This window comes from Lissotriton helveticus, chromosome 2_1, assembly GCF_964261635.1.
Source record: "Lissotriton helveticus chromosome 2_1, aLisHel1.1, whole genome shotgun sequence".
NCBI lineage: Eukaryota > Metazoa > Chordata > Amphibia > Caudata > Salamandridae > Lissotriton > Lissotriton helveticus.
In genome coordinates, this window is record NC_136059.1 from 1740184435 (window position 1) to 1740204194 (window position 19760).

The window sequence follows — 19760 nt, forward strand, 5'->3', positions numbered from 1 at the left end:
CGCCTTCGCTCCCTCGGTGGCGGGGCTCTATGTCAGTCACTTTGAAGAACTCAACATAATCAATGTGAACAACACCTTCTCTTCCAGTATTTTATACTGGAAGAGATACATTGATGATATCATCTTGATTTGGGACAAAAAATTGGACCTACAGTCTTTTATGAACTGGCTCAATAACCTTGACCCATGGCTAAAATTCACACATACAGCCACCAGCTGCAACCTTGATTTCCTTGATATAACCATATTCGTAAAGGATAATGAGTTACACACGAAAACGTTCAGGAAACCCACGGCCAAAAACAGCATTTTGTCCTATAGAAGCTTTCACCCCAAACCATTGAGGGACAATCTTCCCTACAGCCAGTTTCTGCGTTTAAAGAGGAACTGCAGTAACAACTCAGATTATAGATTGCAAGCCAATGAATTATGTGACAGACTGAGACAGAGAGACTATACAGAGAAAACCATCAAACTCTGCAAAAAAAGAGCTACCAATCAACCGAGAGAATGCCTCCTGCAAACATTTCAGAAAGAAATAATACCTGATCTAACTACCTGTGTGACAACATTCAGCCAGGCGTCTTACGCAGTAAAGAAATTAGTAAACAAGAACTGGCATATCCTTCACACCGGACATTTTGATTGGCCCAGACCAAGGTTCGCCAATAGGAGATCAAAAAACATCAAGGATGTCTTGGTACATACTCGACCGCCGCCAAAGAAATTGAAAGCAATTCTGCCCAGGGATATAACTATGTCACCTGTAACTGGACACTATCCGTGTGGGTCATGCGTAGCATGTAAAACTACAACTGCTACAAAAACATTACAGCTTTCTGACACCCTCCTCTGGCAGCAACGCCAACACACTAATTGTAATTCGACTCATGTCATCTATACAGTGACCTGCCCTTGCGGCAAGCGTTACATCGGGATGACATGTCGAAAAATAAAAACAAGGATTGGCGAACATCGCAGTAATATAAGATTAAAAAAGAATACCACCAAACTTTGTACCCATTTTGTGCAAGCAGGTCATTCCTGCGATGACATCCACTGGTCAGTAATCGAAATGCTAACCGATAAATCCCAAAGATGTGAAAGAATATTATTTGAGAAAGAACAGAGGTGGGTGGAACGTCTTAGAACTTACGAAATCGGCCTTAATGATTCCATTCCGTGGCACCAATTTTCTAAATGACGTACCATCTATAGAATACAAGAGATTGCCTAGTTCAGAAAATAAACAATACTCGCCAAAATTCCATTTCTCCTTGATGCAAGTAATAAAGTTTTGTTTAAAAAAACATATTATCCAGATACGCCCGCAAACACGTGAGCCTAGAGTGCCTGCCTCTTTAAAACGCCTGCCCAGCCGGATTCACGAACTTCCGGGGGCAGAGTCAGCACTAGACGTGATTGCAAGCACACGCGGGTAATGGCGGAGCCACGCAGCATTTTTCCACTGAATCTCGGTAAGGTGACCATACGGAATATTTATTAACACGATATATTTTAAACACAGCTCTGAGTCCTGAGGGCCCCCCGACGCAAGCGAATACTCTCCGTTTACAAGGTACGAGAATGCGCTGCGTTTAATAACTCGCCCATCTTGCTTAATAGGTTCCTTTCCACGAGTTCCTTTTCCACAAGCTCTATGCGCTGCATTTCTTTAAAATAACCTACCCGTTATGCTTGCTAAATAATAAGCCAGCGCGTACTAGATAAAACTCACCCTTGCAGAATGTGCTTTTTACATAATTTCATTACCCTGTCTATAGCGCGAAAAGCTCTACCCGGTTACCAAACCCTCCCCACTTTAGAGATGAATTTTCAGGAATGAATGAATAATAATGTTATTCTACCCTTTGCACTAGCCTAAATTAGGATGTTTTGCAATAAGTGTGTCTCTCTCGATGTTCTCTCCCTATTTCTTTTCAGAAACCGGAGGAGTCAATACCCTGCAAAGTATGCAGGTTATTAACGTAAAACAACACAAAAGGTGTGAGTAATCCGAACATTGTTTGTCTGTTTAACTGTGAGTCCTGACGAATGCTCTATAGACCCCTGTGGGCCGACAGAGCAGAAACATGTCGACGTGTGTGCAATAAGTGTTTTTCAACTACTATGATCTAGTTACTCGATCAACCTAGTAGTAACAGAACTTTTTAATAACCTGGAAATCACACCATTAAATAAAACTATTCAGGGTGATTTTTCAGCTTTTAAACCTTTTTTCCTTTTTTCGAAATTCTATTTTGACACACCACTTTTTCTTCTTCTCTGGACACTGCACTATAAGCCAGAGGTGCCTCCGGTTGAGGCTGGCAACATCACTAACTTGGAGTAACCAATGATAACGGCCAACAACCCATATGCGGGGCGGACGAACCATATATACCGCAATAACCACATTTGCATAGGGTTTTTGAGGTTACTCTAAATTTATATGACCAATGGCCTAGTGTTACAAGTGTCTGTTTCCTCTTTGATAAACCTCTCTCAACAAAGGACCTTCGTATGCAAAACAAGTACTGACCCTGCTCCTCAAGGGAACAACCCATCCCAAACTTCCAGGCGATGCCTTTTCCAGAAGGAAACACCAGAAATCACAAAATGTGTCCAGCCTTATTAGGCCTCATCAGTGAGTTCTAGCTTGGATCCTGTGGCACAGTGAACACAGGGCCTATGCCTGGACCAGCCGCGGCCCATGCTTGTAAGATCGGTGGGGCCGGGTGAGGGGGATTTCTACAGACAACTAGGAAACATTTAATAAATAATTACTTTCCCTAGTCGTCGTCTGTCCAAATCCCCTCTATCCGGCCCGACCGCTCTTACCTGCACGGGCCGCAGCTGGTCTGGACATACTATTGGCAAGTTAGGGTATTACATCAAATACACACGAAAGGTATCACTTCTGTGCCTATGATACATGACTGCAAATGAATTTCTAACTTTCATATGACCTCCCCCAACCTTTCTAGTTGTAGACATGCAAAGCCACTTTTCTATGCACATATTTGCTTTAAATGTGCGTGTCTTCTACCTAAGCACCAAATGATCAACTGAATTCACCATCAAAGGTGATAGAGCCAGACTGTGGTATGGTTGTCTGTATTTTCCTCTATATGAAATGAACGTACAGTGTGACAGTGTTCTGAATATCTCTAAGCATGAGCACAGGAGCGCTGCCCATATATCAAATCACATTTATGGCAATGGTAAGGTGATAGTTTAAAACAAATGTGAAATGCTTTACTCTCTAACAAAAGGGATCTTCTGTGGTCAGTTATGTTTCAGTCCCCTTGAGAAACTCGATTTGTAACCCCTGTGGCTGGATATCCTCGGGTCATCGTGAACACAAAAAAAAGTAATTTGGGGCGTCTCAAAAGAGATTGGGTGAACTAACGACTCCGCAAGTAGCAAAAATACTACTACTCAGAGTCAACATTTAGTAGGGTATCCTGATAAGTAGATCGTGGAAAGAACCTATAGGTCAGATTGGATATTATTGTGTCCACAGATTTCCTCTACCAAGGAGTAGGCCAATCGGTGGAATGATTTCAGTCTGCTGGCATAAGGAAACAAAGGATCAGTCCTATCTGGAGAACAGGAGAGCATCAGTACAAAGCGACCGTTCACCATCACGATCTTCAATCCTAGAGACTTGCTTTTTGGAACAAGCAACTGTGGGTGAGCCAGTGGTTCCTTACAGATGCCAGGTGAAGTCTTTCAGTCAGATTGCTTATGCCTTATGGAAACTCAATTACAACCATCATCAAGTCCATGGTCTCTCTGTCATATAGCCTAAGGTGCCATTTCCCTGTGCTGCTTTACCGGAAGTGGACATAGTGACGTTGAACCAATGTTTTTGTTAAAACTGCTGCATCCAGGTTCACCTCCAGCTAAGAGGGTCACCCTGTTCTGGTTCTTAAGTGGCAGTAGCAGCAGTTCAGTGTGGAACATGATATAAAGACTGGAAGCCAACCACGGTGCTGATGACGAATATAGAACGACACCTGCCAAGTAACACAATTGGTATGTCTCTTGTGGCACACTTTACTCGTACATTCAGTCATTTTATTGTACCCCTTCAATCAATCAATCAATCAATCAGAGCATTTGTATAGCGCACTACTCACCCGGAGGGTCTCAAGGCGCTGGGGGGGGGGGGGGGGGGTCCGCTACTGCTCGAATAGCCAGGTCTTGAGCTGCTTCCTGAAGGCGAGGTGGTCCTGGGTCAGGCGGAGGTGGGTCGGAAGGGAGTTCCAAGTCTTGGCGGCCAGGTAGGAGAAGGACCTTCCTCCTGTGGTGGCTCTTCAGATGCGGGGGACGGCGGCGAGGGCGTGGCTGGTCGATCGAAGCTGGCGCGTGGGAGCGTAGAAGTTGAGGCGGCTGTTGAGGTATCCTGGTCCTTGGTTGTGTAAGGCTTTGTGTGCGTGGGTGAGGAGCCGGAAGGTGATTCTCTTGTTGACCGGGAGCCAGTGCAGGTCTCTCAGGTGTCCGGAGATGTGGCTGCGGCGGGGGATGTCCAGGATGAGTCGTGCTGAGGTGTTCTGGATCCGCTGCAGTCTCTTCTGGAGTTTGGCGGTGGTTCCGGCGTAGAGGGAGTTGCCGTAGTCCAGACGGCTGGTGACGAGGGCCTGGGTGACCGTCTTCCTGGTCTCGCGTCCTCTTTAATCACACTCCTCTCCTTTCTTTTTTTTATCCTTCGGTCACTCTCTATCTCCCTCTCAGCTTTTCTTGCGAGGTTGAACTGTGTTGAAATAATCATTTCTTCTAGGAATCACTGAGAGTAGAACAGTTAGTTGTTCCAAAAATAACATCCCCTGTGGTTGTGCACAAACCTACACACAACTCTCAGTAGAGGGGACTCTGGTGCATTCTCTTCGGATTACAGTGAACGAAGTCCCTTCTCTGCTTATAGAGAGCAAACAGCGTCACATCTCTTAAAGCAGCAGGAAGATGCTGTACCTTTCCAGCCTCCAACGACTTGCACCTGATCACAGTGCAGACACACACCTGCCTTTTGACCATGAGTGTTTTCATGTAGGTCTGCTGAATGCTATCAGTAAGGCAAGACGTACTGTGTGAGTGGTGAGGCACTAGCTCCCACGTAGGGCTCCTATTACAAAATGGATTGCTTTGTTCCTGACTGTTAGACCTGTCATCTTTAGGGTGGTCGTCTCTAAAACATTTTGCTGGCTTACCTCCTCTTTTTACTGTATCTTTTTGTTGGCCTTAGGACCCTGAGCACTTTAATGATGCCAACCAGTGCTAAAGTGCATGTGCTTCTCCCCTAAACATGGTAACATTTGTGCATACACAATTGGCATATTCAGTTTACGTATGAGTTCCTTGTAAAGTGGTTTACCATGTATCCAGGACCTTGAAATTAAATGCAACTAGTGGGTCTGCAGCACTGATTGTGCAACCCACACAAGTAGCCTTTCAAACCTGTCTCAAGTCTGCTATTGCAAGGCCTGTGTGTACAGTTTACTGCCACTTCCACTTGGCATTTAAAAACGAATTGCCAAGGCTTAAACCCCCCTTTTATTTTTTATTACATAAATGACCATCCCTGGTGTAGGCACTAGGTAGCCCTTAGGGCAGGGTAAGTAAAAGGTTAGACATGTACTGTTATGTTTTGCATGTCCCAGTAGTGACAAACAGCCTATGAGAGGAGCAGGCCTCCCAGTAATAAAAAATGAATTTGGTCAAAATTGGGAATTCCTTAAAACACTTTTAAGCTGTAGTTCTGGATTACACAGGAGCAACTGCATCATGTTTCAAATCTTTGAAATACTAACGAGAAATCGTCTTTAGTGGTAAAGTTGGATTTAACATGACTATTTTAGAAATGCCACTTTCAGAAAGAAGCCATATCTCTGCTCTTAACTTAGCTCTCTGTGCCTGCAGTCTTTCTTCAATACACGTCGGGGGTGGGTGACAGCTACACTTTGTACATTTCCTCTAGACAGCCACAAACACAGGTGGGTGTGACGGAGAACACATCTGCATTCTGATAGCTCTTCCTGGGCAGGAACAGAGGGGTGAGCTGGCACTTACACCTGAATAGGCAGTGTCCTGTTGCCCACACAAAGGGCAGATTACACCCCAAAGATAGTCTGGCAGACAGTCCTGGATGAAAGGGGACCTGCGCATTCAAGGGCCTGCTTTGAAGTCACTCCCACTTAAAAGGAAGATTTGGGTAAAAGTACTGGGTCTCTGAAACCTACCAAGACAGTACGCTACTGGACCTGTGAAGAACTCTACCAGGAGTAAAGACTGCTGTGCTACAAGGATTGTCACTCTGCTTGACTGCTGCTCTTGAAGAACTGTTTTTCTGCTTTGCTGTGATTCTGTGCTATCTGCTGATCTCTGCCCTGCTGAGGACATGGGCTGGGCCCATCTCACTTGAACCCAGAGTGACTCTAAGGGCTTGCTGGCTTTACTCTTGTTCTGAAGTATCAGGGCCATCAAATATTTCCTTCGTCTCTGCAACAGCACCTGGACGCTGCCATCTGTGAGTCCTGTCCTGCCAAGTGTTGCCAAGTCAGTCCTGGGCCCTTAAAGGTGATTTCTGCTTCCCAGAACCATCAAAATCGAAGCAGTGACTATTTTGCTCCGATCAGAACTAATGCAGTGCCCTTCAACGCCGTTCGGCAACATCACCTTGCCAGACAGCATGGTTCAATAACAACGGACAGCACAGTTCGACAGAGATGCAGTGCCTGCATCATAAAGTGGTTCTTCATAGTCTTCATAGATCAGACCCAATGCAGTGGCTCTTCGACGTTAACACTTTGCCCCATCCAAGGTACTCTTTCACCGGTACCTGAGTGAGTCCTGTAGTTGGCCTGCCCGCCATTGCGGTCAGCCAGAACTTGGGATTTACCCCAATCCGGCACAATCTCAAGTAACCTCTAAGCACTATTTGACTCTAAACACTACATTTTTATTTAATCTATAAAACTTCATAACTCCAGTTCTACTTATTGGAGTTTTTTTGTCGTTTTGGTCTTCAGTTGTTCATAAAATTGTCTATTTTTGTACACTTGGGGAGAGGGAAAGGGGGAGAGGGAGAGATAGTGTGTGTGTGAGTGTGTTTTTGCACAAATACTTTACGCATTGCCTCTTTGGATAAGCCCAGTTAGATTTAGTGTGTATCTAGGTGCTTCCTAGGATTGTGGTCCCTACTTGGACAGAGTTCATACCTCTGCCAACTAGAGACCCAATTTCTAACACTGTCATCCACATGACGTTACCGATACCGGGGCTTTAGTTACCCTTTAGAAAGGGTGGTGGGGGGGGGGCTATGCCTCATTCACCACCTATACCAATTCCTGCATGTTTTGCCTTGTATTTCACCTACAGATTTTAGCTTCCAGCAGACGTAGTCTGAGTGAAAAAAATATTCTGTTTTATAATTCACATGAGGGTAAGAAGTTCCTGGTTGTGATTATCGGGGCACTCGGAATGAGGCCCATAAATGGAGGGTTCTGGAGGAGATGGACAGACAAAGTACACACAGTTTTTCCCATGGTCTGGGGAAGCAAGTTAGCAATCACTAGCTCACATGGAATGCAAAAGGAACAGTAACAATACAAGCCTGCATTATTACACCGTGAGAGATTCAGCGCCACTGATACCAATGACAAGAAGTGCACTCACCGCCTTCCCATTTTCGAACCATCTGATGTGCGGGACTGGTATGCCGGTGGCCGAGCACTGCAGAATCACTTCCGTCCCAAAGGTGACATTCTGAGACTCCGGAGCCTTCAGAATTCTGGCAACAGCTGTGGGAAAGCAAAAGGGAGCGTCATGGCAAAGAACGAGTTTGAGACTAAGGGGAGAGAATGAGTCTATAGGGCTTTGCAGTCCGTTTCCATAGGCGTTAGCTTATGGTATCTACTCAACAGGGAGAGGAAACCTTTGAAATGAAGGCTGGATTAATTCTATGGGGCATATTAACAAGCTGAAGTATCGCCGCTTTCTCGGCACAATTCGCAGAGAAAGCGGCGATACTTCTGGCGCCCTATTAACAAGGGCATTGCAACGCCTGCCTCAAGCCCACTTTGCATGTCAGCGAGAAACATCGCTAATGACATGCAAAGTGGGCGTTCCCACGTCCAACCACATGTAAAATGCGGTTGGAGGTGGGAACACCCTATCACCAAGGTAGGCGTTGGGAGGAAAAGACCTGGGATAAACTCGTTTATCGCAGGTCTCCCAACGCCTGCTCTGACCAGGCGTTAGGCATTGAGAACATGGGGGTGTGGATCATAAAGCTGAATCCACCCCCCCATATTATCAAGGCACACATTAGCGCATGAAAACAACGCTTGTTTTCACGCGCTAATGTTCACTATCGCCAGCTATCGCAGGATTTACTATCGCCTACGTATTGCGCGTTGATAATAACGCGCTAACACGGCGAAAAAATACGACGATAGTGAAATGTGCGATGTGCGTTTTGTAACGCACATCTTGTTAATATGCCCCTATATTTTAATTTGCCTTTCGTTGTATTTTAGAGAAGTACCAAACACCCTCGCACATGAATGATGTTATGCTGCTTTTTGACTGCATATAATTAACCTCATAAAATATATATATTGCTCACGTTCACTGAAAAAACTTTAAATGGAACGTTTATACATACGATGGTTAGCACCTAATTAAATTAGTACTCATTACATCAAATGAAGGCTGATTCAAGTTAGGTTCTTATTAGAAGAGCTGGGGAGTATTCCCATGTGGAATTCCGCACCACTCACTTATAAAGGAGTCAGTGTTCTCGCATCAGGATTTGCTAAGAGCCCAAAGATGGACCCGATTGTCCAAGCAGGATATTCTGCCTGGTAAAATCACAATGGAAATGGGGTGGTCCCGGATCCCTGCTGTCCTTTACCCCGGCGCATGGGGAGCATGCATTGCAGCCCCCTGTAAGCTAATATCTTCACTTCCCACCCCACCCCCTCCCTCCTCTGCTCCACACTAGCTGCGATGCACACCTGCTTCAGAAATTGGTAAATGTGCCCAGGACACAAGTCATAAAAAAGGAAGTGGGGGACTAACCTAGTCAGGCAGTATGCAAGTGACATCACGGAGCGTGACATCACGGCGCGAGACATCACGCAGTGTGACATCACGGCACATGCCATCACATGTGGCATCACAGGAATTGACCTCATAGGAAGTGGCATTACAAGCCACGACTTTAATATGTAGGTGTGATGTAAAGCACTCTGCTTCTGAGTGAGTAGCGCTATACAAGAAAAAATGGTGGAACTTAAATTATTTCAACGCCTCCTCAGGGGTAGTAAGTGCTATATAAATTACACTTGGCATTATGTATATACTGGGAGAGACAAACATCTGACATTCTTACAGTGCATGCATATCAAGTAGACAGAACCTGAAAAAAGTGTAAAGCTGCCTCTCTCTTAAGTGTGAAATGCTAACATTTGTTTCCCCTCTGCTGCATTTGCGTCTAGGTGTGAGGCTCCTGACTGCTCCCAGCCAGGAGACTCCAAAAGGAGGTCTGATGACCCCTCAAATTCGGCCTTTGTTATGGGCCCATCAGCAGTCTTTAAAATAAGAACGCCCTGCACGCTGTTGCTTGTTGCAGATGGAAAGCAGACAACCCCGGTGTTTGGAAATTACACCGGGACGAGTTCAGCACATTATTTAGTGGGGCCAACTTCTTAGCAGGGTGGACGGCGTTCACCCTGTGAAAATAGTGGGTTGACACCGTCCACCAGCGTGTACCCCCGACTCGTGCCCTGAATGTGCCCATCATACCCTATCCTATGCACTTGTAAATTCATTTTCCAATTCTGCCAGGTAAACCCGTATCAATACAGCTATTTCAAAAGGATACATGTGAAGGGATACAGACCAGAATCTTTCATTCTGGCCACACGGTGTCTCCAAGCATACACCCACCTAACTCATAATCAAACCTTAGTCAGGATTTAAAACTGACCAGCAGATCACATAAACATCTCAGCAAAAAAGCTCTCAATTTGCAGAGCTTTTTTACCTATTATACAGCGCTTGGATTATATTCTAAATTAAAACGCAATCCTCCCTGTGCTCAAATTTCAGCAAGGTTGCCCTGTAACCATAACCCAAGTGAGATGCTGTCATCATTCTCCCAGTCACGTCTGCTTCCTGGGGCCAAACAATTTTAGCCTACAGTTGACCTGCACCTGACATGTCAACAGTTTACAGGGCAGAAACTCTTCTAAATAAATCCGCTTAAAACTGGAAGCGGCTCCTGAATCTGTCCTCATTTACATTGGGAATATATTCACTTTCAGCAGTGGCAGCATTTATATCCTGATGGAGGCCTGCTGCCAGGGCAATCCCTGCTCCTCTGAGCAGACAGCCATATACCGCAACCAGGCAAGCATGTAGGCCCCCTTTAGGAGTGGCCTGGGAAATTGGACAAATATTTCCAAACCTGAAATTACCGATTACCAGGAGTACTAACTCGTAAAACCGAGGGTGGAGAAAACCCAGCCCATTAGGACTTGAACTCTGAGGGTCCACTAAAAAAATGGAGGCTTATCAGAGGAGTTTTTCATTCTAAGTCAGATTCCTCTGGTAAGTCCTCATTTTGAGTGCCGTGTCATCAGCAGCTGGAAACTCTTGGTGAAAGGAAAAACGTGTAATTTGCACAGAAATGTCTGCTCTTCCTGGAACCCTTGTTATTAAGAGTAACTCGCTTACGGTGAATTTTGGGGCCCTTAATCTGAGATTGTGTAACTTCAACCCTACACATGTTGCTGTGCACTTGTCGGATCCTATTGTTTTTCCACTTGTCTGACTTAAGCAGTGCTCCCCTCTGCCCTCTATCCTGGTCTGACCAATTTGCAGTGCCTTTTACACTAAAAATGGTGCCCCCCACTTCCGCGGTCTTACCCGGGCGCAGAGGGTAAAACCAGAAGTTGGGCTAAACTGAATGTTCCAACGCTTAACAAGTTTTTATGCAACATTAGACCGGACCTTAAACAAATCTCTATTACTGACCAGGAGCTTATGCACAACTGGTTTATGGGAGCTGTAGAAACACATCTATGATCTCTGCTAAACGTTCGGAACTCTGCCTGCCTCTTGCACCCTGGTTTCTGGAAATGCTAAAATTTGAAAAAAACACAATGCAAGCGCTTGAAAGGCTCTGGAGAAAACTTTATACTGAAGAAACCAAAGCTACCAACAAAAATGCTTAAAAAAAATACCATAGTCTTTGAAAAACCACTTGCACCGAGTTTTACTCTCAAAAGATTCTAAAGGCTCAAAACTGTGCTAAAACTCTCTTTAAGTGAGTGAAGGAACTATCCGGCCCCGGGAAATCAGAGACCACTCCAGCCCTCTACCACAGACAATGTGAGGAACTGGCTCTCTTTTTTTATTGACAAAGTTGCTAACATACACTCTCAGCTGTTGAGCAAATGCTCACATGATGTGTGGCTGATTGAGGCGAACTTGTCTATTATGAGGCAGAACCCTAGGTTTACTCATGCAGAAAATTCCACACACAGTGCTAACTCCCCATTTAAACTACTGGATACCTGGGCCCACTTGGATTCCACTTCCTTTAACTGCATCCTCCACTCCACCAAAACAGGCTCCCCCCTTGATACCCTACCTCCCCATTTGTTGGGCCAGTTAGATCCTTCCATACTATTGATGGAAATGGAGCCCCTCAATGCCTTGCTGATGGAAGGGATAGTCCCCAAAAGATAGAAACAAGCAAGGGTCCTCCCCTCTTAAAGAAAGCGAACTTGGATCCTTCCAACCCTTCTAACTTTCATCCCATCTCTCTGCTCCCCATTTTTTCAAAAGTTCTGGAGAAGCCTGTTAACTGCCAATTGTCCTCCTTTATGGAAACCCAGATTTTTTTTTCATTCTTGCCAATCTGGGTTCAGAGCTGGCTTCCCTACTGAATCCACACTTTTGAGGGTCACGGAAATGTTAAGGCACTGCTTAGATGAGGGTGAAACTGTGGCACTCATACTGTTAGATCTTAGCGCTGCCTTTGTCACGGTGTCCCACCATATTCTCTTGGGGGAATTGCAGACATTGGGTTTGGACGGAATAGCCTTGGAAGGGTTTTACTCCTTTGTTAAGGACCGAACCATCCAGGTCTTCTCTTTATCTGCCAGATCAGACTCTCACACCCTCCACTGTGGAGTCCCACAGGGCTCGGTGCTGAGCCTTCTGATATTCAATATTTATATATCTGCCCTCTAGCTAAGGTGATTGAAAATGTGGGACTGTCTCTCTTCTCCTACGCTGATGATACACAGATTATTTTCTCCCTCTTTTCGTCGCAAGGACATGTACCCTTGGACCTCAGTTTGGGCCTGAGCAAGGTCTCCCTTTGGATACAGAATAATCTGCTCTAACTCAAGTGACAATACTGAAGTTATGATCCTAGGCAAAGGGCCTGATCTCTGGGGTAACAGCACTGGCCCACTGAACTGGGAGCATTTCCCATGCTTGGTAGTAGTGTTGAGAACCTGCGGTTCATTGTGGATAAGTCACTCACCATAAAACAACAAGTGACTAAGATGACGTCTGCGTGCTTTGCAGTCTTGAAGTGGTTAGAAAAGATCTTATGGCTGATTCCTCTTCCAGCACAGAGGACGGAGATCCAAGCCTTTGTGATTTCAAGACTGGATTACGGCAACATCCTGTATCTGGGAGCCGACAAATCTACCATCCATAGACTGGCTTCTCTACTGCCTACCTACGTTTACCTCAGTCTCTGGTTTACTTCTTAAGCTACATTGGTTGACTGTGTCGAACCGTATCAAGTTCAATGCACTGTGCTATATGTTCAAGGTCAAATCTGCATCTGCCCCTATATACTTTATGGATCTAGTCCATCTTTACCATCCTTCCCATCCCTTGCGATCTGCTCGACTGATGCGGTTTGTGGTTCCTAAAATCCGATTGGTCTGCATGAAAGGTTGGTTTTTCTCCTACCTAGGGCCAACACTATGGCATTCCCTGCCTGCTTCTCGGAGAGATTCGACATCTCTTCTCGTTTTCCGCAAAAATCTAAAGACTTGGCTGTTTTTACTTGCTCTCCGTTTCCCCATCTTGTATACCTACCCTCGCTCTGCGCCGGAAAACCCCTAGGGGTATCTGCGCACACTACAAGTTTCGGAATAATAAGAATAAGAAAACACTCGTAATTCAGACCCAATCGGACAGTTGGAACGAACAATGCACGAAATACAACTTAAAATATTTGCACATAACTGCATTTTCTACATTCACTACATGACCGTAAATTCACAAATTTGCTAGTGGGGTGGAAGTAAAGTTGTACATTTGTACACCCCAGAAGACATGACAAGGTTATCCCACCCCACTTTAATCCCCAATATTTTGCCAATCCACAGCCTCCTAATACATTCTGACGGTCCACAAACAGGTAAGGGACACAAAAAACAGACAGTGAAGAGGTCTTTCAAAGCTGGTTTACTTCCGGTTGTTGCCTTCATGACCCTTGATGCGAGGGGCAGCAAAAACTATGGCCTGGCCATTAAAAGGCAAACCAGTGATAGCAACTGCTCCCCCTTAAGACTAAGGATGTAGCTAGAATTGGTGCAGTAGGTGCAGTGGCACTGAAGTCCAGAGCCCTGAGGGGTCCCTTGAACCCTGGCAACAGGGACATCTTAAGGATTTTGGGGGCCCTGAGCCAAACGTATTTGGGGGGCCTTATTCAGAACAGTTTTGAATTCATGATCCACATTTCAAATTGTTTATGCCCTCTTTGGCCTGGTCGCTGGCACTGCACAGGCCGACGGGTTCAAATTCTAAATATGCTCCCACCTAATATGTAGGGATAGTGGTGTGCTGTTTTCATGTTGCAATATAGCAGCAATTCACAAATAGTATTTAATAATACTAATAGTAATTCACTAATAGAAACTTACAACTAAGTAGCTTCGACCCACTGCCATTTCTTAAATATGAGGTGCTGTTTTGACCTAAAAGGAACATTTTTATGGATGATGCATGGTGTTGAAAAACAAACACAACGTTCCTTTTGGTATTGAGGAAAATCTATGTTTAAAAATAATACAAGGTCATCAGGGCAGGACTGTGTGGATAACTGAGCCCAGTCTATCAGGATGCCCCCTGAAAGGCTGAGGCCCTGGGCCAGAGCCCACTTTGCCCATGACTTAAAATGTCTCTGCCTGGCAGTGCTGTATTTTACTAGCCCAACCACTGTATAAGGGGGCTTTTTCCTTGCTAGCTCCAGGGCCTTGGCAATGGCCTCCTTGCTAGGCTGCTGCCTGCGACCTCTAGCAGATGAGAGAGCGCAAACTGATATAAATGTATGAGTACATCACACTTGCCTATAGAGAGCATAATTCATGAAGAGAAATGCCATGAGTGCTAATAGTATCTGAAATTATATTCTAAATGTATAGCTAATATAGAGATTTAAGTAGAAGTGGAACTAATACAGAAATGTGTGACATTATATGATTTTATTAGACGTGATTATTTTGAATCTATGTCGTGTAGCTGTTAACATAAGATGGTCTGTGGTAAAACGCAGAACGTGGTAGGCCTCAGGGCCAGAGCTGGAGCTAAAAGGGAAGGTGTTTCTTTTCACGACACAGATTGTTTAACGTTTTTGGTCATTGCATTAATGGGCCATGATTTAGAGTAATGTTTCCTAAATAATAGAATAAGAGTTTTAACATGCTTTAATTAAATGAAGAAATTGAATGCTATAATCATAATGTGAAATATTGTAGGCCTGAAATGTTTTAGCATTGATTTACACGTACATGTCTGGGCTGAGAAATGTTGCAAGCCTTTTTAGAAGTCTATGAGAGTTGGGTTCTTGGCGGCAGATATCTGTCTGCAACAGGAAAGGGGGGATCCAATTATAAGTGAATGAATAGAGGTCTGTTCAGTAGACGGCCCAGACATGGAGGAGGGTTCTGGAATGTTTAAGGGGTATCAGCGGGCCGGAGAAGAGACTGAGAAGCAAGGTCAACTCTAACGTCTGAGGCCCAATACAAAGCATCATGGAAAAAGCCTGAAGTTGCACCACGTGAGAGGCGTTTCGCAAGGGGCGTCTCAAATGTTGTTGACTGTTTTGTATTAGGGACAGCACCCCTGGGTGGAGTTAGAGCAGAGACCTGAGGACCCTTTAGAGAGCGGATGGGTAGGCAGTGAGGGGTCATGACTGGAGAACTTTAGGTTTTCACCAAGAGACTTAGAGTGGGTGACTTCCCTTGGGGGTCATTCATTGCTGACACCTTTGTTAGGTTGGGATTTGGTTAAGTAGGGATACCATCTAGAACAGGGTAGGGACGCCTAACCTGTGTTTGTTTTCCTCCAACCTAAATGAAGGAGAGATATGCGTCTATGCTGATAGCTTTGCTATTTTTAGAACTTGTGTTAGTGATTTCTGTTGCTCGTCTGAGGGCTTTTCGAGAGCACATGTATGTAATTGGACCTGTGTATCTCGTGAATCTCATTCTGAGATGCCTGTATTTGCAGCTTATCATTTCTTTACAATAAACTTTTGAAACCTAGAAGTTGTCCGTGATCTTTGAGAGTAGAGTCCTTTCTTGGGTGAACTAATTTGCAGATAGGTGTACTGTTTCCTTCCAAGACAGGCAATAAAGGTTCAGTCGACCAGATCGAGGTTTGGATCAATAGATATAAGGTATCGATCAAAATCTCGCCCTTTCAGTTGGTAGCTATAGAGGATGGTTGCCTTCTTGAGGACGGTGACCTAGGCCAGGTTAGCTTACCCCAAGGCCCCTAGAAATCGATGATCGGAAGAACAGCCCGCAGATGAAGATCCGGATGACGTGAGACAGAAAAAGCAGCAGTATCGGTTGAGAGTGAGTATAAAGGGTTATGCGTGTTAGATTGCGGTGTTTTTGTATTGTATCTATGTTGTAATGTCTGGCGGAGTTGAATGTCTGTGGAGTGACTGTGGAACAGGTTGTGAGCGCGCGCAACCGGTGGAAATCTTAAGTTCAAGGAGAGCTTAAGTGGTTCGGGTGTATCGGACACCCAGAGTAATTGTCAACTAGTGTGAAGGGGGTCATGAGGTACCATTGATCACCCGAGAGACCGAGATAGGGGGAACGTAAGAGTGAGTGCGTGAGTAACGGACGCTGGTCGGAAGTTACTGTGTGTGTAAGTAACCTATCAGAGAGACGATAGACATCTCGTCAGTTGTGTTGACAATTACAGATAGACTGTGGACGTACAGTCGAGAGAAGTGACCGCTTGGTCGGAAGTAGTCATTTTTCAGTGTATGAATGGGACGCATGCATAACCGGGAGACGAGTTGAGAAAGGAGGGGTGCTGCTGCGAAGCGGAGAAAAAAGACGTCAGGTGGTGTCGCGCAGTGATTGGCTGACCGGAGAAAGACCGCGCTGTGATAGGCCAGCTAGCGAACACGTCATACAGGGTCGCGACGTGATTGGCCAACAGGAGAAAGACCGCGCTGTGATAGGCCAAGCAAAACAAGCCGCGACAGGATTGGTGGATTGTCATCAGGAAGTAAACAGAGTAGCGAGGCTGGATTTTGTGCGCATAATTATGAAGTGCTTTAAATGGTTGAAAGCGATGTTTAAGAAAGAGAAGCGGGGATCGTATGAAGGGGAAGAAGCCCCGCCGGAGGGTACGCCAGCTCGTTATATGGCAGTAAATGTTGGGTTGCATACGATCCTTTGGATAACAGAGTGGAGTAAGATTACTGAAGGAAATGAGGAACTGACGTTCCCGAAGTACGGGACGTTCAGATTAGAGGTGTTACATCGATTGAAATCAGTCATGACCTCAAAGAGACCCTTGCCTAGACCAACCCAGTTTGAAGCTCTTGAAGCATGGATTAGGGCAGCGCATGAAAAGAATATGAACAGACGACAAGAAAGGGTGAAACGCTCGGTAAGGGCAGTACAGGATGCCAGGTGGGATGCGGATGCTAAAAGATGGAGAGTGCATAATTTGGAAATAAATAAACTGTACCCAGTGTTAGAGGCGCCAGTAAATAAAAGCCCCCTAGAAGAAGATGATGAGAGCGAAACAGAGGACAGCCTGATAAACAGATTACTGACAGACAGGCCACCCCCGTATAATAGAGCAGGGGGAGAGGTCGAGAATACTGAAAGAGAAAAGGGGGGCAATGCAGGAGAGCATAGACCGCTTCCCAGTTCAGAGTGGGATCCTGAGCCAAAGAAAGAGTTGCTCCAGCCTAGTCAGGTGCAACAGGTAGTCGGTAGGTTTGTGGTACAAAGAGCGCCGGAAACGGAAAGCGCCACATCCTACCCATTACCAGATGCACTACAGGTACCTGTTACCATAGGTCCTATAATATCGATATATGACCAAGAGAGAGCAAAAGGGGAAGAACGGAAACGGAAAGACAGAGAAAGAGCAGAGCAGGCAAGAAGGAACGATACCACTAATTCCCCAAGTCAGATGCCGATACCCAGAGAGTGGAGCACCCCGATGCACACAGCAGGGGACCCAGGAGGAGATCCTGGGGGCCCTAGATGGCCAATGGATCTGAGGGGATCTGGACGAAAATCCTTTCAAGAGCTAAATGAGTACATGAAGCAGTGGGATGAGGCAGTGAAGGCTCAAAAGTGCATCAATGCTGCAGAAGCAGAAAGGGAAAGTCAGGACAGCAGAGCACGGACTCACTGCGGGGCTGGGGAGAGTAGCCCGGAGTGGGACTGTAGAGGGAGTAGGGGAGTCACCCATTGGGCCCGGGATGGAGGTAGAACAGACCTGGAAAACGGGGGCCCAGGGAGTGGAGGGGTGGCGTGCCCAATACTCAGTGAAGGGGAGAGGAGAGCGCAAGAGTACAGGAACAGCTTTAAGTGTCCACACTGTGTGCCTGGCACCAGAGAACAGAATGGGAGTTGTGAGAGGTCGCACCATAGTCCCTGTGATAACAGAAATGAGCGCAGCCCAGGGAATATGGGGAACCAGGAAGGATCGTATCGGATACTGAGCGATACGAGGCAAAGGGAGTGTAGCGACCAGAGGGAAAATAACAGAGAGATGTGCGGTGAGAGGAGAGAAGAAGACGAGAGTGGGCAGAGAGAGAGTAGGGATAAAAGGCCCGTGTTCCATCACCTTCCAAGATTGGATGGCCGAGCATGGGACCTGGAGAGATGGGAGCAAGGGAGGCCACCCAATAATTCTCCTGAGCCCAAACGCAGAGCTCGAAGTTGGGATGGTAGGGAGACCAGTGAGCCCCCTTCGAAAGACATATTGCGAGCTGGGATAAAAGCCAAGAGACTTGATGTCTCCAGCTTAAGGTCAGATCTGGATGACATGGTAGATGGTACCCTGCCTTTAGAAAGAATGGAAATGTATGAACAGGATGAAATACTGTATATGGCAAAGGACATCACACGAAAGGCGAGAGCAGTCCATGAGAAGTTAGTCGAACTAGCAGGCAAATATATGGTGGACTTGTCAAGAACCAAAGCATTACAGGGTAACCACAGGCTACATTACTCAGACCGAGATCTAGATGAGAGGAGAACGATTGGGCTGAAAACACACATAAGGGAACTGATTACTGGAATAAGGACATGGAGGGCACTAGATAAATGGGAAGAGAGGTGGTCCAAGAAAGGGACCGGCAGAAGAAGCATGATTGGTATAACACCAGGACAGCAGGGAATAGAAGCTTACCCTTTGCGTGAAGTTGCCAATGGGAGCTATGTACATGTCCCTTGGAGTAGGGGAGATTTAGCTGCTTTTACCACATCTTTCCCCAAGTTACGAGAGAGCCCCGTGGAGTGGTACAAGCAAGTCGAGAGGTTTGTAAAGATCTCAAAAGTCTTATGGATAGATCTGAACACGCTGTTTGACATTGTAGTACCAGGAGATCTGTGGACAGCATGCAAGGTTAGCGCTGAGTGGCCCACAACGGAGCCAGAGAGAGATGCTAGGACTAATGGGCCGTCCGAGATCGTGATGGCAAAATTCGAGAGAGTGATGACTTGGCTGAAAGAGAAGGTGCCAATGCAAGACATAGATTGGGTCAGAATAGACAGAACGAGACAGGAACCCAAAGAGACAGTCCATGAATATTACGAGAGATTGCTGAAGGCGTTTAAACAGTATAGCGGCTTGGATGTAATGGATCCAAAGGACATAGGGCAATTCGTGTCCAAGTTCGTCCTGGGACTGAGACCGGATATTAGTTTAATGATTCAGCAACACTCGATTTGTTGGCAAAGTAGACCCCTAGATGAAATACTGAGATATGCCAGGTACTGCTGTGATGAGGTAGACTCCAAGGCTAAGAAACTAAAAGAGAAGCTGATGGTGGTACAATTGCAGGCAGCAGGAAAGGGGGGACCGCAACAACAGCAGCAAGGGACAGGTACAGGAGGTAAGAAGCAGTACAGTCAGAACAAGGGTAATGAGGAGAGTACTACCTTCAGACCCAGAGTAGACATAGCTACCTTGAAGAAAACGACTAGGTGCCACCAGTGCAACGAGTTGGGGCATTGGAAACGCGAGTGCCCTTACAATGTAGAGATCGGAGAGCAAGAGATAGAGGAGGAAGAGGTCCAGAGCGCACCTATGAGAGGGGCGACGCCATACCAAGGAAAGGTGCTCAAAGGGGGGGGGGCTCCTCCCCGAGCCCAGTTCCCGCAACCTCCTCGAGTAGGGAGTATGGGTAAGACCTATAGACAAATGCCCCTGTTTGTGGAAGGTGA

General features: G+C 45.9%; 1 protein-coding gene across 1 annotated transcript in view; it reads right to left on the minus strand.

The window, feature by feature from the left end:
* Positions 1–19760, minus strand: part of MUSK (muscle associated receptor tyrosine kinase) — a 707615-nt gene that overhangs the window by 251801 nt on the left and 436054 nt on the right. The window contains exon 6 of the mRNA XM_078676695.1: positions 7678–7802. Within this exon, the coding sequence (XP_078532821.1) occupies positions 7678–7802 (125 nt within the window). The remainder of the gene's footprint in view (positions 1–7677; positions 7803–19760) is intronic.